General features: G+C 42.1%; 1 protein-coding gene across 6 annotated transcripts in view; it reads left to right on the top strand.

Moving 5' to 3' along the window:
• RAD18 (RAD18 E3 ubiquitin protein ligase) overlaps positions 1-22,466 on the top strand; it is a 57,965-nt gene extending 35,499 nt beyond the window's left edge. For 3 of the 6 annotated variants that reach the window (XM_080387635.1, XM_080387636.1, XM_080387633.1), the window contains 2 exons: positions 9,185-9,247; positions 22,217-22,466. In XM_080387635.1, coding sequence (XP_080243761.1) covers positions 9,185-9,247; positions 22,217-22,319 — 166 coding nt within the window. In that variant the 3' untranslated portion in view covers positions 22,320-22,466. The other 3 variants (XR_013928119.1, XM_080387632.1, XM_080387634.1) reach the window with 3 other exon arrangements.
• The last annotated feature ends 756 nt before the right edge of the window (positions 22,467-23,222 follow it).

Here is a 23,222-nt window from a genome sequence, read left to right as displayed (position 1 = left end):
AGGAGAAGACACTCTTTGCAGGGAAAACAACTCTTCAGTGCTTGCTTAGAAAGGGAAGTAGCTGCCTGTGTGGCTTTGTTCCAGAGACCGATTTTATGTGCCCGAAACCTCAGCTTTCTGGTTTGCAGCTTGGGCTGTGGTGGCTCCGCTGCTGACGGGCAGCTCTGGGGACCTGGGCAGCTCTGGGGACATGGGCAGCAGGAGGGTCCTGACGTTTGGTTTGTGTTGCGCCGGCAGACAGGAGCCTGGGCAGCAGCTTTCCCCCGGGACTAATGCAAGGCCAGCTCCTGCAGGTTTGTACGAGATGTCATATTTGACAGGTGCGCAGGTGACGGATGGAGTTGCTTCATCCTCACTGTGCCTTCTGTTGTGGCTGCCCTACAGCTCGAATTGTTATTTTACTTCCACAAAATAAATGCCTTCAGCTTGTTTATATTCTTCCTGAAGAGCTGAGGTGTTCCTATTCTTCTCTATTTTATGTAACTTTCTTTTTTGATTGCAGGTTAACCTTTTGGCATTAAGGACCTTGGAAAATTTATAAGATTAAAATTCTGGAGTGAGTTCTTGGGAGGTAGAAAGGGCTTGTATTAGCTCATCCAAAGTATCATTAAATCTCTGTTTCACTGCCAGTTTTGTGTGTGAATGATGTTACGAATGATTCTCCCATGGCCTTTGACATTGAAGTTAAACTTCTATTCTTTACCTTATTCTGTCTGCAGACTTGTGTGTATCAACTTAAAGTCTGGGTGAAAGTGTCTAAGAGACTGTAAGAAAGTTGCTAAAGGATGTTAGCGTGTGGCAGTTACTAACGATCGGAATGGGCTTTCATGAACCAAGTTGGCAGGTTTTGTTGGTCAGCGCGCATTAGTTTGTGTTATGTCTGGCTCAAGACAGAATTGTTTATTCCTTCTTTTTACGCATTCACTCCCTCCAAATGTTTCCTTAGACTTCTTGAATCAAACAGAATCTCCGAGTTGTACAGACCAGTGGGTATACGTCACAGATATTTGGACTTCCTTCTAAAAAAAACCATGCTTAATAGCTCGCTGTGGTTTACTCTTAAATTTGGCTCCTGTGGAAAGGAACAGAATTACTAGAGTCTGCACAGAATTATTTTTTTCAGAATCTCTCTGGGATTTTTCTCTTTATGTTCCTACTTTGTGCATATCTCCTGGTTTGTATGTGTCCTGTGTTTTTTTTTTTTATTTTTCTTTAAATATAGGGCAGTTTGTTTAACCTTAAAAGCTAGCTACTGCACTGGTCAAGAAGTTCAACGAAGTAGTGGGTTTTGTTGTTCGATTGGGGTTTTTTTGTTCTTTTTGTCTGCCCTCCCCGCCGTTGTATCATGTATTAAACCCAACTGACTGGCAGTTGGGCTCTGAGTGTGCCTTGGGGCGTTACATGCTGTAGATTGTCGTCCTTTACATCCAACCCCCTGCTTTTATACTCCGCTCAAAAAGCAGTGTAAACGGCAATAATAACACAGTGAAGGCTTAGCTGAATTGACATATGATGCCTTGTGATGCATGGAAGGCCCCTTTCCTTTTGTTTGACCACAGTGTTCCTTGTGCCAAACTGTACTTTTCTGAAGAACACTCTGAAGCGTTTTCCTGTGTTTTCTGGGAAACAAAGGTTACAGGGATCACTCCCTCTCCAAATACTGATGTGGGGGAAGTGCTTATGAAAAAGAATTAAATGTGCTTTTTGTCTGTACTGTGTGTTTGTAATAGCTACTCTGGATGTCCCAGTGCAATACCCAGCCCTTTATTTGGCCCTTTGAGACATGCCAGGTTCTGCCAGGTCTGCAGATCAGCTTTGGACCGCAGCGTTCTGTTGTTGAACTGTGGCTCATACTCCCAGTATGCTCCTCATGCAATGCTGGTATAATCAAAACGGACTCAAATTATGGCAAGATTTTCAGGGATTGTAAAAAGTAGGTGTAGTCATCTAAACTGCATGAAAGAGATGTATTTTGTCAGTCTGTGGTTGCCGTGGGGTTAATGCTTTGTTAATTGTAGTGAAATAAATATAGCACAAATCAAAAAAGAATTATTTAGATTTTGAGGCTTTAAGTAGCATTGTGCTATTGTACTAAGTAATGATTTTCTGATGCTTGTATTTTATTTCTGATAATAAGAGGATATCCTTTGAGAAGGGTAAATATTTTTCACATTGAAATGTCAGAACTTGAAATGCATTTGGAAGTCCAAAGCTACATGCTGTCTTTTATGAAGAGAGCATTTCTAAATGGAGAGCTGGTGTTATGATAGATTAAAAGAAAATTAGGATTTTGCGCAGCATATGGAATATAACAAAGCAGTCTTGAAGTCGGAGAGTTGAAATGTTTGCTATGTAAAAGGATGCTGCAAGTAAGTTAATGATTCTTATGTTTTCTCCTTCATAAGATGTTCTGTCTTTCATCAATCTTATATCAATATTTGCTAAGGGAGCAGTTGGTCAATATTAGAAATTCAGACATTGTACAGTAATCACTGATGTACTGATATTAGTTGAGAGTTGATACTTTAATTGAGAAAATGAGATTTTTACACCTGCTGCAAAAAAGGTGCAGGCAGTGCATGAAGGTTATAGCATTGACCCAAACATGTTTGGTCTCTCCATAAATTGATGATCCCACCAAGAGAACAAAATGTGCATAATGGATAAATACCAAAACAAAACCATGACTTTTAAAGGATAATTTTTCAAAGCTGTGGAGTCATACGTAAAGCTTTCATAGAGCTTTAGTCTCCATATAAGTAGTCCCAGTGTGTTTTTTTACTTTCTGGGGCTGAAGCCAAATTTTATGCAACTGCTTAAACAATAGGAAAATTAGAAAAGAAACTGGGAGGGACAATGATAAGCCAGTTAATGAACTAGTAGAGGAAATATTCTATTAAAAGTATCTTATGTAATGGGGTAACTCATTGTTTTAAACAAATTACTTCTCTGTAAAACTTTTGCGTTAGAAGAAAATGTCAGTTCCTGTTGTCTAGAGTGAAAGACTTGCAAGAGTAAATGATATATGTTGTTGGCCTTGTCTGAGATATTAAGGTGTGCACTGAAACACAGTGTCTTGATTTTGAACTCTTGGTAGAAAAGTGCTATAATATCTGCAGCCTCTATAAATCTCTCTGCCATTGGAATACACACAGCGACTGCAGCGTCTGCCAGGTGAGATTCATGCCCGAGTAAGGGGCCTCATTTGCAATAAGTGGGGCTTTTTGGCATTGAGTTCAGCAGCTATGGATCAGGATCTAAGATCTGGATTTAGTGGGTCACTTCTTGGATTTATATGCTTTGCAGAATTTGGGCTTTAGTTCGTCAGCGGAAAAAGGCGTAGAAATAGGGAGCTGTGCTTCAGTTAGTCTGGAGTTCAATGGATAGCAGCAGTCCTCTGAAAAGCTCTCGGTAGACATCAGTTTGTCAGAGACTGCTGGCAGGGTGGAATGGTTGGAAAAGCTGTGTGAGCTCTTCCCTGGCAGTTGCTTCAGTCTGAGTTTAAAGAAAGCGTTGTCTTGATCTCTAGGCTGGCTATCACTGTCAAATGAGAGAAGTATATAAAAATGTGTTGATCAGGGGAATAACTGCCTTTTCCAGTTCTTTAATACATTTTGGACTTAATAAATCTTGAACTACTTTGGCTCAGAGATGATGTATATTACAGAGTTAGATAGGAGTGTTTTATATTTTATTTTTGGCCTCAAATATGGGCTTATTATGGAAGGGTGATTATATTTCGCTGCTATGTTTTCGATTCATACCTTTTTTCCAAAAACGGTGAGCTGTAACAAATGGCCAGGAGCTGTGAGGCATGGTGGAGAGAGTCCTGGAGAAGTCACTGTGAACAGTAACAGCTGATGACCTCCGACAGGTATGGGGGGAAAGATACGTGGCATGTATCCAGAAGGATGTCAGTCCCAGTCTGGAGCCATGGGGTTTAGACATCTCGGAGCCCTGAAAATGGAAGTGGTAGTATGCCAGTGCTCTCTAGTGCTTTAGCCTAGATGTCCCAACTGTTGGCTAGACTCCTAAGGAAAGCAGTTAAGATAGATCCAGTAGATCCTTTCCATTTCTAAAGGCACAGCCTCAAAGGCATGCTCTTGGGCTGCAGAGGTGGCCGCTGAAAGTCAAGAAAGCCTAGAAAGAGTCAAGAAAAACAGTGAAACAGTGGAACCTCTGTAAAGCTTAGCATAGATGAGATCCTTCCATGGGGAGTCCTGGGGAAGGTGCAAGGCTGGCAAACCTGCTGTCGCCCAGAGGTGGGAAGATGGAGCCATGCTCAGTGTCTGGTTTGATGAGGAGGTACTGGGAAGCCAGGGAAGACACTCGGGTAAGCAGTTAATCTTGGGTGCTGCACAGGACTTACAGCCACTCCAGCAGCAAGCTCATACTGTTTATCACAGGCAGGTCAAATCCTGGAAGCGGGATAGCAAGGTGCAGAAAGCCATTTTCCCTCACTCCTTGCAACTGCGTATTCACCTTCAAATGACATTGGTGAAATGAGACAGGCCATTTCTCACACCAGCGTTGAGGGGAAAAAGGCACAGTGCATGTGCCAGAGCTAAGTACGTAATGCATGGCATGAACTGATGAAAGGGACACTGGCTGTTCACTGTGAAGCCAAGAAGGAACTTAATCCGCTTTAAAAGAAACAAAATCAAAGAGACATTCGCACCTTTCATTTTTAGAACGAGACATGTTGTTCACACTTACATCAGCTTTTTACTCTATTTTAAGGTGGTGTGTTTATCTAAAAAAAAATAAATAAAGGTGGTGGTGGAAGTCATATCCAAATGATGGTCAAGAAGGGAATAATTTACTCATGGTTTGTTGTCTGTAAGTGCTCAGAAGAAACTAATCCTGCACAGAAGTGAGGCAGAGTTGGGGAATTGCCTGAGTCACTGGAGCTGCCCTTTTGTGGGCACGCCTCGGTGTGGGGACATGAGTAAGTCCAGGAGATGAAACCTTTGCAGGCTGTCACCTTGTCTGTCAGCCTTTGCATCTTGAGCAGTTAAGTTTCAGAACGTTAATGGTTTTGCTATAAAACTTACTCCTCTGGAACAGATATGTAAAATCTTAGGATAGATTAATGACCTATATTAAAAGGACAGAATTTCTTTTGTGAGAAATTGTCTTGGACTGGAGTGTGAATGAAGTCTGACAATGAGTTTGCTTTGTCTGGCCTCAGCATAGGTGGTTATCTCTGAGGTATTGAGCAGGCAGAAAATATTGAAGGAATGTACAAAACTGTTATAAATTCTGTGATCTCTTTGGGCTCCCTAGGCTAAAATTTATAGAAACAACACACATAATGAGGTAGCTGTTTCTTTTTTATTTAGTTCATTTTTTTCAGTTTAAGGGCTAGGCATTCAGGGTGCGTTCAGGGTAATAAGAGCTTAGGAGTTTTATTCAAGGGGAAAAAAATAATTATTTTAAAATATTAATTCAGTTGGTGGTCAAAATTTCTTTTCCTGGGTTGAAATTGTTTTGGTTGTTTTTTGTTTTTTTTTATAGTTTGTCAGCTGTCTGGCATATTTAAGGAGGGGTTTTATCCTTTGCAATTTTTTTTCCCCTGCATGTGGAAGAAGGGTGTAGTTACTTCAACTCAAAATCAAGCAATTGCTCAGTCTTTGTAAAAGAAATTGATGTTTAAGAGAGACTAGATGAAGAGAACGATTTCATTGAGTGACTGGCTTGGGACAATGGGTTGTATGAAGAAATTCTGAAACAAAGGGCTTTTTAGCTACAGCTGGAAAGTTCATAACCCTGCAGCTTGGTTTTGTACAGTTACATACATATATCCCTGGTCTCTCAGTGCAGTTACAGTGTAAGAGTTAATTTGGTTCATTGGGAGACTCTGATTATTCTTGGTTTCGTAGCCCATTCACATCTACACATACGGGCTAAGGTGGTAGCTCACTCCAGGACTTTTTGTGCTCGGTTTAAAATAATTTGGTAGGCATAGACTGTGAATTACACATGTAAATTATGAACTCTCATTATTGTTTTGGGTGTTAGCCAGTTTTTTTCACTTTTATTGTTTTGCTGGTGACAAACAGTTGGTGATAAATCATAATAATGCTACATTTGTCAAGGCAAGGAAGTACATTGTGTTCAGGCATCAAACCTGTTCTTTTTCTTTTTTAGGGGGCTAAAAGCACACAAATAAACCCTTGTCATCCCCCTCTTGGTTTTGTTTTGTTTTTTTAAATTTTTTTTTAAAATGGAGTAGGATTTGGAGATATGGTAACGGCTCATTCCTTGGGCATCCAGTTTGTGTACTAAAAATGAGTTTTTGACAGATTTACAATTTTGAGAGTTAAAAAAAAAAAAGCTGGACTTTCCCTATCCACCTTTGTTTTTACAGCCTGTTTTACTATGGTTCTCATGTGAACATTTCATATTAGATTTGGTGCTGAATTAAGACATTAAATGGTTGTCTCAGCCTGGGCTATGGGAGGAGGCAAGCTTGGTAACTGAGGAGTGCTTTTAATTTCAGGTGACTTTGTTTCCATATTAAAACTGCTTGGTCGGGCAATGTTCGTAATTCAACAGATTTATTCTGCAGTTCATGAAAGTTCCTGGGGAATCATTGAAGAGTTTCTAAAATAGCATGCAAAACTTTGCAATCCATTCTGTTTCAAAATAATTTTCTCCATATGGCACCAATGCTTTTTGTGTATTTTTGGTATCTTTTTCCTTTTCATCCTTATGACTAAATGTGCATATGTTAAAGGTTTCTCTAAACTCATCTGGTGGTGATTTTCTCCCTTGAAATCCCGTTGGTGGTTCTATAGTTATTGCCACAGTAACTTCTGATGAATCTCACTTCAGAGGGGAGAAAGGCAACAGGAGGAGACAAAATGGCAGTGGATGAAAAAAATCCTGCCACATTATAAAGGTTGCATGCCATTTATTGATTTATTTTAAGAGAAGGTTTTTTAAAAAAAAAAGAAAAAAATGTATGTTTGCATGTGACTCCCAGTGTGTCTTAGGAGCTGGTGTTTTCTAATGCATTACACTGATGGGGTGGAGGCCTCTGCAGCTGAATCCTAGCTCGATGTTCAGGTGGTGGAAGTGATGCTCTGCGTTCCCACTGTGAGGACATGCTGGCTGCTGTTAAGCTGGGACAGGAGGACTGGCAGCCACTGAAAGCGTGTGTGTGGTCTGGAGAGCCCAGGGTGATGGTGACAAACTGGCTGAGCAGCAGCAGCCCCACAACGCGCTCATCTGCTGACTGCCTGGAATAGGTGTTGTACCCCATGGGCTCCGAATGATCATGGTGTGTCCACATCGTTCTTAACATGCCCTGAGCTTTGTCAGCTGCCTGATGACATTATTTGGGTTTAAATTGCTTCTCCTGTTTGATTTGTTATCTTCTCTCTAATGGTGCAGTATGTTATGAATATTAAGTGTTTTGGTGAACTGCTGACTTCTTAAAAAAAAATCTGTGAACCAGGTAATGAGCCAAGACTTCTGTCCTGCACCTGGGGTATGAAGTTGTGTGCAAAATGGTTCTTGCTTTTTAATTTGTAACTCTCCAACAGAGAGAGTCCAGAGACAGTCATCTGTTCTTGGTAAGGAGTAAGGTAGTTCTTGGTAAGGAGTGCTGTTTGCCATATATTTGCACCGTGGTCTCCATGCAGTAAAAATGGTACTGAAGTGGTGGAGGTGGGCAGCAGAGTGTGGTACCTGCACTGGGGGGGGGTGCTGGGGCTGAAGCAGGCATCCCAGGACTGGAAATATGGATCCATCTGGGAAAAGTGCCCTGTAAAATCACGGTGTGTGTCTTCTATACAAAGACAGCCCCTCTAGTATGAGACATGTTGTTTGTTAAAACATTATTTTTTTTTGCAGAAATACCATTTGTAAACTTCATTGTCTGTATTGTCAGGACCTTGCTTTGCCATGCTGGAATCTGTCCTGTGAGAACAAGTATTTTTGGGCTGTTTTCCTTAATATGTTTTGAACAAACGTATAAATGCACTGATATCTGTGTATATAGTTATGACTTGGGGGTTGTATTTTTACAGTTTATGTCTGCTGTTTTCTACCAAACAGGGGATGAATTTTGTTGTAAAACCTTTAAAGTAGATCCAAGAGAACTGGTATCCAACTGCTGTCCTGTGGTTTACACTAAAATCTCCCGACTGTTTACATTACATAGTTTGTTATGTAATTTCTGCAATAACGTACAGACTGAGCTGACAGGCTTCTTTTTGAAAGATAGTTTCCAGAAAACAACATTTTCCAACTTGTTAGTTGATTTCTGCAACCCTGCAATTTGGCATATGTTTGAGAACTTCACTGTAGTTTATATCACAGAGCCTGAACATGCAATAAAAGTTATTTATCAATAATTGACCAGATTATTGTGTTCAATTAATTCAGATTTTATTGAAATTTGACAAAATATTCTTATTTAAAATACAAGCTGAAATAGCCTGTGTAGCTGTTTGGGTTTTTTTAACTTTGAGCATGAGAGGTCTGAATGATGTGTCTGAGCTCATACTTGTAGTTAAATATGTGTGTGATGTACGTATGCATGAATATCTACACACATGTGAATTCTTCCAATGTTGGTGTAATAGTCATAGTTGAATTTAATAACACCCTGATTTTATGTTGCCTCTGTGGCTACTGTAAAACACATACAAATGTATTTTGGCGTCTGTCTGGGTCTGCTGACAGTCTTGGCAGTTTGGATTTTTCTCACTGAATTTCAATGTTAAGGTTTTTTTTCTTTGATGTTGATTCTTTTTTTTATTATGTTGTTATGTTCAAAATGTAAGCTTACACTTAAGTCTTGAGTTTTGAGGTTGAAAGCACCTTTACTCTTTGAAATGTTGTACTTTACCCACCAAAATAACTTGCAAGTTCTCTCTGGAGAAATTGTCTGGTGCCTGTGAATTGGAAGCTATTGTAGTTACCAACAAGCAAACATGAACAGAGAAAATGGTCTTGTATGTTAAATAATGAATATGATACCTAGTAATAACTCTGAAAATTGTGTGATGTAGAGACAGAACTTTCTAGACTGTTGGTTGAAAGTACTTCTTGTTGCCAGTGCTGTGTGGAAGGGTCTGTCTCATCTACAGATTCTACTGCCTTTGTAAGTAGAGCCCTACTGCGCTGTAAGTATTGCTGAAATGACTTACATCCATTTTATTTTCCCCTTCAGCTCCAGTTCAGACATTCTGAGAGATCCACAAGGGCCTGAGATGTGTTCAGCAGCCTCTGCCAAGTAAGTAGAGTCTATGAATGGTAAAGTCCTTGCGAGTGATTTAGATAAGTAGTTTCCAGTTTTTGGAATCCTACATGTTTTCTACAGGAGAAGGAAATGCCTCTGAAAAGTCAGGCTCTTGGAGAATCTCCACAGTTGCGAGACACACAATTTGGTCAGCATTTTTTGGATCCTTGGAAAATAATACCTGGGTGCTGCTAGGGTCCACATATGACCAGCGGAAAATCATTGTTTTGAGGTATATTTGAATATGGATATATTTAAAAAAAAAGAAAAAAGGGAACTGATTTTTATGGAAAATGAAGTAATTTGATCTTTTGTATTTAAAGCTATGTTGTTGTCAGTCTCAGCTACATCTCTGTCAAGTTGACCATGCTGGAATTGCAACATCTGTTTCAATTTACTCCTGTTCAAAGAGAGAAGAGCACTTTCTTGTTTTTAAAATCTTATTTTTTAAAACAAAAAATCCCCTTCTGTTATATAGTGGTAATATTTTAAATTGGGGTCTGGTTGTGCAAGTTGTTGTTCAAAGAAATACTAAGGAACCATCCAAGGATTCTTGAAGTATCCAAATGAAATAGATGAAGATGGAGAGGAAATACAGGGATCTATGCAGGTGCTGAAGATGTGCAGTTATAGTGACATTTGGAATACCGTAGTGTTAGATGAACTGAAAAGCTGTGTTGTTATTCAAAGAAATACAAATGAAGACTGATGGAGTCTGCAAAAGTAGTACAGTTTACCCTTGCAGCTGAAACTGGCTTGATCTGGGGTCACTCTTCAAATATCACATCTGCTTTGGCAGCTGATCTTAGGGGTGTGATGAGAACCATATTGCATTTAATTCTGATAGTCTGCTTTTTAAAGTGTATTTATGACATAATTTTCTCTATTATCCATTACATACATATGTGGTCAATAGATTGGTACAGCTCCTAAAATTCCTGATTAATGGCAGAAGTTAAATTTGAAACTCTGTTAAAATGTGTGTTTAGATAGCCTAATGGATTTTAAGGATCTTTAATGGAAGCACAGATAAGGTCTTGATTACAATGGTGTAACAGGTCAATGGCAGAGTGTACCACTGGAAAAACAAAGTAATCATAGATCCTTTCTTGTAGTGGGAGGCATCACTTTGTGAAGGTGAGCGGTGTTTGCTGGAAGGACACTCACAAAGCACTTTATTTTGTAGTACCTGCAAGTGACTCCTTGAGATGGGCAGTAAAGTAAAATATTCTGGGTTGTGCGTATTGCAGATGCTAGTCTCTGTTCCCCTGGTGCTGCTCTTCTGGTGCTGCTGCCACGTATCATAGAGCAAGCAGCCACAGCTATCTTTCGCAGATGTTTTTAGATCTGCTCCAAGACTTATGCGTGACCCTGACAAGCAAGGGTCAGGGATCACGAGATCAGGGATCACCTAAAGTCCTTGGTAACCACCTCATTGTGGTGTTATCCATTACCTGTGAAGCATTAACTCTCAGCTCGCTATTTCTCAGTGAGTTGTATTGCTGGGAACTGGGCTTCTGAGTAAAAGCCAATCCATAAGGAATTGTGATCAAAATGGGAAAGGTGGAACTGTGTTTGCTAAAGCTGGAGGACTCATGAGCGAGGGAGCCAGCAGCTTGCAGCTCCCTGTGTTGCCTTGACTAGGTGCTTGAGGCATGAAAAGGCCCAGCAAGACATGGCAAAAACAGGTGTCTGTCCCTCTGAGTGCATCTTCTGTTTGGACAGGGTGGGAGGTGAGCGGAGAAGCCCAGCCAGCTGAGAGCTGCCCCTGCCAGCTGCAGGGGAGCAGTTCAGGGCATCTCTGTCCCGGGCAGTATGCATGTCGTGAAGCTGCTGCTGTGCCGCAGCTGTCTCTGACTTACTTGGGGGGAAACCAGGGTAGGGAGGGATAGCAGCTGGACAGCAGTGAGGCGAAGAGGATGGAGACATAAGAGGTTAGAAGTGTCTTGATTTCCTCTTGGCCGCAGTTGGGATCTTACTGCATTTATGAGCTTGGTAGTGTCCGTTGTTCTCAGTTGCTGCTAGTGCTTCCCCTGAACGCATTCTGAGCATTCTTACTTCTCGCAGCCTACTAACACTTTGAGGCTACATGTAGATTGCGAGACAGGTGCTTTTTGCCATGTTTCCTTTGGTCCTTGCTGGTGATGTCTGTGCTGACTCCTGCTGAGGAAGATTGTGCTGTGACTCCTCGCTAGCCTGGCCAGGGCTGGCCGCAGCTGGATGTGCTGCAGGAGCAAGCAACGTGGCTCCTTCCGTGGGGCCAGCGGGTGTTTGCCTGGCAGGGAATGGATGGCATTGCTGTTCCTGGCTATCCAATGGAATATTTTTCATTTTTTAAATAAATGCTTTAGCTTCATTGTACTTTTGTACCGGCCGTGAGTTAGGATGTTAAATGTGTATATTTTTCTAAAATTGTAATTCAATCTGTGTTGCTTGTCTGCTTGACTTTTTGTTTGAATGGGAAGAATCCACCTGGTTAGGTCTCCAGGCTTTTTGTTAAAATCAGTTTGGATCAAAAAAAAATGGAAGAAACAGCACTGTAAAAGCTTGTGAGCTGTAAATTTTAGGGCCTCAAGCAAAGAAACTAGAACTGCAGCTGTGATGACATTCAGAACACTGGCCTAAGAAGCTATTGAGAAACACAGGCTTTTGTTAGATGATTTGGGAGGAAATAGCACATGAGTATTGTAGAATTAATACACCTGCTTTATTTTTTGGGGGAGGTTAGATTTAGGAAGAACAATAATCAACCGAAACTGTAATGGAAATTACAGGTGCTTCCTTTGTTAGGACTGGGCTGGAAGCCCTGAGGATAGAGAAGGTTAAAGTCTGTTGAAGGACTTGATTCCTGCATGCGCTTGTGGGTGGACGTCTGCGGCGAATGAAGAGACGGGACGCAGCTTGATGCAAGCAAATGTCAATTTATTGTACAGAAGCACGAGTTTTTATAGACTTTCAGAAGCTGCGCGTTTTAAACAGATTGGTTCTTGAAGCTAAGCCTTGCATACTAGGCAATCCCTGATTGGTGGTTAACTGCCAGCAATTAACAACAAGGTGTTATCTTTCCTTGGCGCCATCCGTCTCCCACTCCCCTGTGCTCTGTAAACATGCCTCATCATGTTAATTGTTGTCTAGACAAGCTCGAGCTCATCCCCCTCAGCTAACTGATTGCCATGCATGGTCCTAGTTTGCAGCCCGCTCCTGCATCTCCCCCTTCCTGTTGCACAAAAAGAACCTTTGAAACCGAACAAGTAAAAACAATGTATAAGTAATAGAACAAATAAAAACCCAACTGAGACATTTTATCAATGTCAAAATAACCCACTGTCTCTGTTCCGTACAATTATACAATTTCCCCTTTTTTGTTTTTGAACAGCTAGTACCAGGTTTGCCATGTTCTGCAGGGCCCTTGCAAACATGACAGCAACCAAGGTAATAGCAAACAAACAATACTGCCAATTGATTGAATGAATGCCAAAAAGGCTGACATTTTCTCAGATTTTGATAACATGTTGCTGCAATGGGGCGCCTAAAATCCATTCAGCACATACCATCAAAATCCACACAGCCATGTCCTTGAACCAACAACAAAAAGCAGTGGAAGTTTTGACTCACATTCTTAACTGCCTACCAAACAAGGTGATTTAACTCTTTAATGCTTTCCCTGCTGTTACTCTGGGTAAGATAAGAACCGCTGCGACACGTTCCCATCATAGCCTCCTACTACATTAGCATCTACAGAAAGACAATTATCGACATTCAAAGTGTAAACAATATCATCTTTTGGATTAACATTATACATAGGTGGAAGGGCACACCAAACAAGAACTGGTTCAGTCAAAAAGTTCGAAACATAGCATGCCTTCTCTGAACATACCTCTGGGGTCATTCCCTTCATTCCCTCTCTTTTTTATGCAAAGAGAAATACTTTACCATAACAGAGAAGCCCCTATTTACATCTCTGAGCCCGGACACAAACCGCAGCTGTATGCTCCACCAGGCTCAGGGCAGAAATCATTCATGTAGTTACGTAGCTATATATCTCTACAAGCATGCAGACACCTATTAAACACTAGATAACCGTGTTTATCTTTCCTGTTCTCCTTCACAATACCTGGTTGTTCTCTCATTATGAATCCTCCCTTCCCGCACTGCTTTGCTTAACTCTTTAACAGCCTCGTATTGCACAGGCTGCCACTCTCGAGGTTGATCTGTCTGATAAAATACTGAACATGCCATAGCGACTCCCAAAACCCATCACTGAAGTGTTTCCCACTTGCATTCCTGCCACCAGTCCCTCAGACTCCCTTTCACCCTCCCCAAAAATACAATCAGTGCATCAGGAGAGACGAGGGGGTGGTGGAAATGTCTAGCTCCTTTTCCAGATCTATAGGACCTGGATCAAAAGGTTTATCAGTGTCAATAAAATCATTGTCCGAGTTGCCCTGTTCCCGTGCTTGGTCCTGTGTTGTGAGGGTCGCTGCAGTCAGTGACAGAAGCTTTGGGGGCAGAGGAGGTGTGGACGGAATCGCCATCGCTGACTGTGTCTTGAGAAGAGTCGTGCTGTCGGTGGAATTTACAGCTTCCTCTGGTTTAGCACCGTTAGTAGAATTAGTCCACACTTGGCAAAGAGTAGTCAGAATTTGCCACCAAGATGCTAAATGCATTCCCGACACGGAGTTCCCCTCCGCGGCAGCATCATACAATTGGCTGCTGTATGTGCACACTTTCATTCTTTCAAAGTCTCTAAAGTTTCTTGGCTGCTCACCTGTCTCGATGAATACAGGTGTTATCCTCGGGGTTTAGGTTGTCCGCCTGGTCCAGACAGCAAGTTCAGCCAAGCCGTCTCCTCCGGAACGCAGCCCTCTTCCACGAGCTGTCTTTTTCCCGTCCTTATTCTTCCAAGGCTTCGGAACACCACCAGAGGGGTCACCATTTGAGGGGACTAAGGCACGGACTCCCTGATCTGACTAGAAGACCCTTCATGAGTCCATATACGTCTCTTTCTGGGGACGAAGCCTGATTCCCCATTACAGATTTCCCACAGCTCACCTCTCAACTCCGGAGGGATTTCTGGCCGGCTCCTGCTTCCTTTCAGCAGATCATTCAAAGTTCTGCGGGATTCGCTGCATGTCGCTCAGATAAGCGATTCGAGAGCCCTTCACGTTAGATCCTTAAACGCATCACGTCGGGGTCACCAATTTGCGGCGAATGAAGAGACGGGACGCAGCTTGATGCAAGCAAATGTCAATTTATTGTACAGAAGCACGAGTTTTTATAGACTTTCAGAAGCTGCGCGTTTTAAACAGATTGGTTCTTGAAGCTAAGCCTTGCATACTAGGCAATCCCTGATTGGTGGTTAACTGCCAGCAATTAACAACAAGGTGTTATCTTTCCTTGGCGCCATCCGTCTCCCACTCCCCTGTGCTCTGTAAACATGCCTCATCATGTTAATTGTTGTCTAGACAAGCTTGAGCTCATCCCCCTCAGCTAACTGATTGCCACGCATGGTCCTAGTTTGCAGCCCGCTCCTGCAGACGTCAAAGACACGTTTTTCTGATTATGTGGAAGAATGGCCTGTGGCATATACTGCCAGAAGCAGTTTTGTTGGCTGGCCTTCGGAAAAGGAACCTGGCAGGGAGAACTTGTCTGTCTGCAGTGGTACGCTGCGCGGAGAGGCAGTTCATGAGGCTGGTGGCGGAGCACCACATGAATGCCTGTGTTCCCGTGGCTGCTGTAGCAGCATCCTGCTTTATCCTGACAAACCAGGACTTCATAGCAATCTAAAAATGTCTGGCTGGAGCCACTTCCAGTTTCTCAAACTGTACCTGTTAAAATTACTTCACCTGATGTGAATGAAGATGTGAGGGTGTCCAGTGCTGGCTGGTGTGATGAGCTTGTGTGCTTTTGCTTTTAAAGCTAGTGACCTTTACCAGGGTGCAGGCATTGGCATAAAAACAGACCCAATCAGTTCAGGTTCTGAGTATGTTTAGTGTCTGCTCTGGTGGTGGTGGGGCTGGAGGCCGTACCCAGTGAGTATGGTGGCTCTGTTTGTGTGAGGGCTCAGGAGCAGGCCAAGAGGTAACAGCCACGGGGTGAATCGTTCTGCAACAGTACCAGCATGAAGAATGGTAACAAGAGGTATATATTTTTTAGAACAAACTTGCACTTAATGGTAGAACTGTAACTACCACGGGGAACTGTGTACTTCTTCAGTATTTTCTGCAAGAATTCATTGCAGCCTGTTTCATTGAGGAAAAATGTAGGTTTTGAGGATTCTGTGCTTTCTGTAGGGTATTTAACATACTTCTGATGAGATTTTAATTGGCCGTGTAGTGCCTGGAGTATATGGCTTCTAATTTATAACTTTTAGCTTTAATTTTGTAGGTAGTAGCTAGTCTACCATACATGTTAAAACAACCTGTTTAAAAGTATTTTTTTAGGAACTTTGTAAAAGTGAATGGCAAGGAGTCTTTACCTTCCCAGTTGCATTTTCTGTATCTTCGAAGACCGCCAGCTCCAAACTTGCAGATGGGGGACTTTAGTTTCTTTATCAGCAGATAGTGACTTGCAGTTCATATTGGTGATGGTACAATCAAATTACTTGCTGTTCTTTTTTTGTGCTCCCTGAAATCCATTCCAGAGATGCCAGCTGGCAGAATTTTTTTCTGCAGTACAGGAGATAATATGCTGTGAGTTACGGGTTTGGCATCTGTGGCTTCTTGCTTGAGTTGGAAAAACATGTTCCTTAGTGGAAGAAGGAATGGGAATGTCAATAATGAAAACAGTACTAGAACTTGTTACTGGAGCATTTCTACCTAGCAGTAATGGATGTTAACATCAGTTATAATATGTATCCATAGCAAAATCATTTGTGCCTTTGATAATTCCCTTCACCTAGGAAACCTCCCAGTCCTTTGGAGGGTTTGAGTGTTAATAGCGTGTGACCAGGTTGATAAGTGCAAAGGAATGTTAAGTAAAGCAGATCTACAACTGTGGTGAAAGTTACTCTTCCTGTTCATCACAGAACTGTATCCTGTGGGATGTCGAGTGGCATGGAAGGTCAGATGAGGCTTTGCTTTGGCAGGTTTGCATGGGAGGGCACGGGCCAGCATACCAAAGAGCAGGCAGATGGTGTGTTCCCATAACCAGCTGAGACTTCATAAAAGTTGAGTTATACCAGAAAGATATCATCTCTCTTACTGTATTGTTATAAGAGTTAATAATTGGATATTTGCAAAATAAGAGAACCGAGTGACAAAGAAGCTCCAGGTTTTGGCTTTGGTTTTAATACACTTTTGAACATAAGGTAATTACCATTCTGCTGTGGAAAAAATGTAGTTATCAAAGCTAGAAATGGGCAGAATATAAAACAGTAAAGCTAGCCTTAAACTAAATGAGATTTCTGCGTCATTCTGTGTCCTAAGTAATTTCTTCTTGCAAGGGTAGTCGTATTTTCCAAATTCTTGAAAACAAACAAAAAGCCAAAAACAGAGGAAGGCGCAACTGCTAACGGGTGCTCTTTGTAAAGTGAGACATTAGAAATATCGGTAGTTTGAATGTTGCTTGTCTTTGCTGTATGCTATGTTAATAGTTCAGCCTTCCAGATGCCTAAATAATTGGCTTTGTGTTGTGTTGCTGTCCTGCCTCTGAAGTATATTAACTGTTATTCAGTGGGTGGCTATTATCAGAAGTGAGGTTTTTCCATGTAGGACAAAACTCTGTAGCTAATGGCCAGGACTTCCTGTACTAGATATGCCTTTTTGCTAGCTGTTTGAAGTTTCTTGCTGAAACTTGAAAGATGTAGTGATGGTCTGTGTGTAGCTTAGGCTCAAATGCTCATTTTGTACTGGTGAGAATACTTTTAAGTAATACGTATTCAGGCTTTTACATCTTGTAATATCTGGAAATCCTAAATGACATTATTTGATATTAGAGCACGAGGACTGACCATTTCAAAACGTTACTGAATGCTGCCCTACAGAATCTCGCTTTTGAGGTATGTACCCACTCTGTTGGTGACAGGTCTAGTTATGAAACTTGCTGAGGCTCTCTGCAGGGCAAGACTAAAGGAAAAGGGTCATGGACATAATGGAGAATACATTTCTTTATGGTTTCTTAGTATTTTAGATGCAAATCCTTATTATTGCCCTTAGCTTTACATGCTAAAAGATAAGCCAGAATCGCTTCAGAGTATGATCCTTAAAAGCAGGATCATTTTGTTAGCTGAAATATTTTACTTTGTGTAAATGACTCATTTTTGTCAAATGTGATTTTCAGTCCTCCTAAAAAATATCCTCCATTTTATGCTTTTCCACAGTTTGGGTTTGGGGTTTCTTGTGTCTCTGGAAGGGTTAAATTCAAGCTAAAGCTTCAGTGGAAAAGAAATAGGAACAGGCTGCTCTTTGTTCGGTGGTGGAAGCGCAGCTAAGTAATTTTTAATTTGTTTCATTCAGGGAGTACATTCCTAGGAGTGGGAAAGAGCTGTGCTTTTTAACTCCCCTCCTCACTCCCCAGCAGGAACAGTGACCTAGTGTCCTCTGCAGCGTGTCCAGACGATGCATGGATGCCAGGCACGTGGTAGGGGACTTGCAGTGGGAAAACTCGGTTCGGTATTCCTGCCTGTAACCCATGGTGGTCTCTGTGGTGCTGTGTGAGGGCAGCACAAGCTGGGCTGGATCTTTCCACTACCCATTTTGTGAGCTTTTTCTTTCTAGTATTTGCCAGTGTTCTTAGTAGGAGAGTTACAGGGTTTGTACAATTTCAGACTGAGGGCCTCTGAAAGAATTAGACAATGTAAAACAAGCTTAAAACTCATGCTGACCCTTTATTTTTCCTGCATGGATGAAAAAATGGCAAAAGTGAGATGGCATGGCTGGGTCTCAACTGAAATCTATAGCTTTGGTTTCTGAAAGCTGCTTCTTGTCTGTTCAGGTGTTAAGCTGAAGTTGGTCTGACTGTAACAGCTTCTCGAGGTGCAGTGAGGTGTTTGCAGACAGCGAGAAACTCGTGTGAACAGACAAAGTCCTGAACCAGGATATTGTACCTTTTTTGGTGGGAACAGAGATTTGTTGAGCTTTTACGTTTATGTGACTGATCTAATAAAGAAGCACTAAACATTCATATTCTGCATTTAGAATAAATAGTCTTTTTTTTTTTTTAAGCTTTTAATGAAATTGTATATGACATCCTTGCAATTTATTTGTAATAGTGCACAAATGGAGCAGTGTAGGGATATTTTAGTGGCAGTTTGGAGTGTATTTTTAGCGAGACCTCATTCCTTTCCTGAAACTTACTTAAGCACAATTTCATGTTCTCTGAGCCTTCAAAAACATTTTTGTTTCCTTGCTTTTCTCAGCTGTTAAGTAACAAATGACTGTGGAGTCATATAATTGGGACAACTTCAGTTCATATTGCTTTGTATCTGGTTAAATTGGGGCAGCATTTCAGGCTCTCTGTAACCTCTTGGTGAGCACTTACTGAAAGTCTCAGGGTTCTCTGATGTGGGTGTCAAACAGGCCATCGATGATGCCAACTTAACTGCAGGTTTGGGTCAGTTATTTGGCCTGTATCAGGTCCGAATGCCTGAAAGTTAATGTGGGGTTTGGTGAAAGGCTTTTATAGTGACTTTGCTGTTCAGTCGTAGCTCAGATTCACTCCTAAATACAGCTGCAGCTTTTCCATAGAGCTTTTAATGAAATTTCAAAAATGATACCTGGTGGATATATTTCCTATATAACTTTGTGCTGTGGAGAAAATAATAATAAAAAAAGAACAAAAAGAACAATCTGTCATTAATTGTGCACTGCTGTAATTCAAGATCCGTGCCTACCTCAGAGTGTACCTTGGTGCCGTGAGAAACAAGTTCACCTCATCCCTAAGGTAAGGTAGGGTGCTAGAAATGTCATTGCAACCTGTCTGTACCTGACTTGACCTGAGATGGAGATAAATGACTGTGTAGTAGGTAGTCTGGATCTTCTTGTCCCTGGACAAGCAAACCTCATTATTCCAAAATGCACCGTAAGATACAGGGAGGGATCTGACTTACCAGAGTACTAACATTTGCACATTTCTGGAGAAGGTCAAGTACATTTACTTTGTGTTTTTAATATTGGTGGCACTGTGCCATGCAACCAGTGGATGAAAGTCTAGGAGTACAAAAATGTTCTTACCCTAATTAAAATGAATGTAACCCAAAGTTGAATCTATTTTAAAACCCCTGTAGTAATCAGTCTTATGTCCTTAATGCACACGGAGATGTGCATGGGAGGCCAGGGGGCTCCCAGAAGCTTCCTGACTTGCAGAGCACCTTGCTGCGGTGGCTTCTTGCCATGCAGCTCTGCAGCTGATGCCTTCCCCTTGCACATGAGCGTCCTGGTCACTCACTGTGCAGTACCAGTCTCTCTGCAGCAGGTACCAAGTACCACCAAGTACCTTCCTCTGCTTGTTGATGCTCAGACCTTCCAAACTTCTGAGACCCTGGCACAGGTTGAGCAGGGCAGCTGTGGATGCCCCATCCCTGGCAGTGCTCAAGGCTGAGCTGGATGGGGTTGGAGCAACCTGGTCTAGTGGAAGGTGTCCCTGCCCAGGGGGTTGGAACTAGATGGTCTCTAAGGTGCGCTAATTGTATCCGACAAGAGGATCTCAAATAAATAAAAATTGGCAAGAAAGCCCCCTTTTTCACAGCCTTGTCTGTGTATGTATTTCTGTTCTTTATAGCTAAATAATTTCTCTGGTCAAGTGCAGCAATTACTTTTAGGGAACAAAACATTAAATGTTTTATGTATTTTTAGCTTTATTTAATGCAGGTAGTTTTGGAGAAGAACCCTTAAGTTGTTTTGCCAGACTGGTCTCACCATTGGGAAGTGTTTTGCACACGATCAGGAGTTAATTTTATTCACCAGTTCATTCACCATCTGGGGCTCCTGGGAGTGGTACGGCCAGCCGCTGGGGCCGGGGAGGTAGTCTTCCTCGTAGGAAACTCCGTGTCGAGGCCGTGTCTGTTCGGTACCAGATGGGTGCAGCTGAAAGGCTCCATCTGGCTTGGAGAGCTGTAGGGCTGCTGTGTGCCCATGAGCTAGCAAAGTGCCCTGTGGTGGGACAGCCCGGGGTGGTGAAGAGGCAGTGCGCTGCGTGGGGCAAGCCATCCCTCCAGCTTGGCATCCCTTATCCATCAGCGACCAAAGCAGCGTGCTCAGGAGCAGTGTTAGTGTATTGCTTCCACATCTTACTCTAAAGAGCATGTTTCTCCAGCGTCATCCCTCAGAGGCTTGTAGCCACCTCACCGCCGAGGTTAGTTACCTGCTCTGTCTCACAGCTGCGGAGCTGCGTGGGGACAGGCAGGTTCTCCCGGGCCTGGGATGGAGGGTATGGCCCGCGCACAAGGGCTGGGGTATGGTGGATATAAAGAACAACCGCTCCCTTGGATTGGGTTGAAAATAGCTGCTTCAGAGCTTAATTTAAAGGGGGGGGGAAATTGTATCATGGCACTCTTAAAACATCTGTGTATCCCCTTGGGAATCCTTCGATCAGTTAGCCTGTGTGTGTTGGCTTGGCGCAGGACTGTCTTTGGCAATGTGTTACTGTACTCTGGTTTCACAAAACCCAGCCTTAGCGTTTGCATTGAATTTTGCATTAAATAATGCAAAATTGTGAACTGCAACAAGAGAAAAAGGTGACATATAGAAAGAGGCTTTGTTAACGTCTAATTTCACAAACTTTTAAAAATCTACTGCTTCTAGGTTAACATGAGTGATCCTCTCTACTGAACCAATGCAGTGAATGGAAATAGGGTAGTGGAGGGACCAGCTGGGAGGGAAGGGCCTTTGCCTTTTGTCATCATACGTTGTAGAAATCACCCTGGTAAGGTTTGTAGTGTTGAGGATTGGGGGAGAGTCGGACTGGGTTACGCGTATGCATAGTCTGTGCTCTCTGCATATGTGCAGTTAATAACGCTGCATCTTCAGAGGTACAGATTAAACTGGTTGTGCTGGGATTCGTGCTGATCTTCCTCGACATGGTTAACACTCACACAGATGCAGGAGCTCAGTTTCTATCATGGTGCTGAACTGAGCTCTGAAATACAAGTTGTTCTTTTTAATCTCTTTTAGTATATATCTTGTGGCAGTCAACAGAGACGTGGACTGGCTTTTGAGAGTTTTCCATTGTTATTTTCAGTTGTGAATTCCCAATTTAAGCCACAAGAATAGTCCGTGCAGGATGGATTCATCCTAAAAAATGGTATATTTAAAAAAAAGTGTATTTATAAGGAGTGTTTAATTAGTAATGGCTATTGATGGATGAATGGTATCCTTCATGTCAACACCATGTGGAACTTTAAGTGCTGAGGCTGAATGATGGAAATTAGCTGGCTAATTTAACTATGGCTAGTTTAACTTTTTCTTTAAAATTAACTCTGTGACTAAAAAGAAAACACTTCTTTGAGTTTCCAGTGGAAAATTCTTTGTCCATAAACAAGAAGAGCGTCTGGCAAAGAGCCTGTTTAGGGATGGGAGTCCCATGTGCTTTCCTTCTTGGGTAACCATGGCCAAAGCCACTTGTCCTTTTGCTTGGTGGCTGTGCCACCAAGGATGACTTCGTTTCAAGTCGACCTTTTATGATTTAATGTAATCATGGTTTCTTCAGCCTCAGGGGCTCTTCTCATTTATGGACAAGGAATTTGAAAGGTTGCTGCTGCTCCTTCCTCTTCCAAACTGGTGTCTGGTGACAGGAAGAGAGGCACCGTGACTCCCCTGTCCCTGCAGGCTCAGGGTGAATGGGGTGGTTTGTGGGTGCTGTCACCTGCTTCGAACACAGCAGAGCAGTATTTCTCTTCACCATCATCAGTAACACATACCTGTGTGTGCGCCTGCGTGCTGCTTACAGCACTTTAATACAGCCTTCGGTATTTGCTGTGTTTGGAGTATTTTCAGAACCCTGTTTTGTCTTTTCTCTTTTTTTCAGCAGCAGTTTTCTGGGTCTGAGAGTTAACAAAAGTAAGTCACGTCAGCTCCAAATGTCAGGAAACGATCAACTGCTTCCCAAGAGTAAGCGGAAGAAGAGGTAACCCTGCAGTGATGTGAAGCCTAAAACTGTGCGGAAGGCTTAAGACTGAGAAAATACTTGTTAGTTTTTTCATTTTCAGTGTATCTGGGTACTTAATAAAATGCTGAATTTTCACACAACTATCATTCATACTGCCTTAAAATAGCCAGATCGGTGTGCTGAGGTGTTTTGTTTACGGCACTGTGGGCCATTTAACTTTAGGGTTGGGCATAAAGTGCCAGAGCCCCAGCCTTGCCACGGAGGGATGAGGGTCTGCACGTTGCTGCTGTTACTGCTCGCATCCCATAGAAGCTTGCTCTGCCCTCTTGGAAGTAATTGCAGGACAGTGTTTTGCTTGGGGTCTGGCAGGTGCTGATGCTCTGGTTATTGGCTTGGCTGGGGGGAGAGCTGTGGGGGGAGCTGAGGGACAGGGTGGACTTCTGTTGTACAGAAATATGCTGGCTTTTTTTCAATGTCCATGTAAACTGATTAGTGTGTGTCACTATTCCAGTTTAAAGTAATTAAATTTGAAAGAAATTGGAAGGTCGTCGCACATTAAGTATTCTGGCTTTAAAATAAATACTGATATTAAAAATTCTTGTCTGTCTTAGAAGGTGATGTAGTTTTGTAATGATATAATGCAAGAAAATTAAAGTAAACCTGAACAACAGGGTAAGTTTTTAAAAATACAGCTTGGAAGCAAAAGACATACCATACAAAATATTCAAAGGTGTTCTTACTGAGCCCTGAAGCTTTGGCCATAGCCTTTCACTGGGGACTTTGCAAAGAAAGTACAAAATCTAAGATGGAGTATTGCGTGTCTTTTGACTTTAGACTATAGCTGTAATTGGCACTGGACATTTTGCTTTCCAAAATATTCATCCTCAAACTGTGGTTCCCAGCAATATTTCTGTTTAGAACAAGC

Source organism: Falco punctatus, assembly GCF_963210335.1.
Source record: "Falco punctatus genome assembly, chromosome: 4".
Classification (NCBI taxonomy): Eukaryota; Metazoa; Chordata; class Aves; order Falconiformes; family Falconidae; genus Falco; species Falco punctatus.
This window is presented reverse-complemented; position numbering and strand designations above follow the sequence as displayed.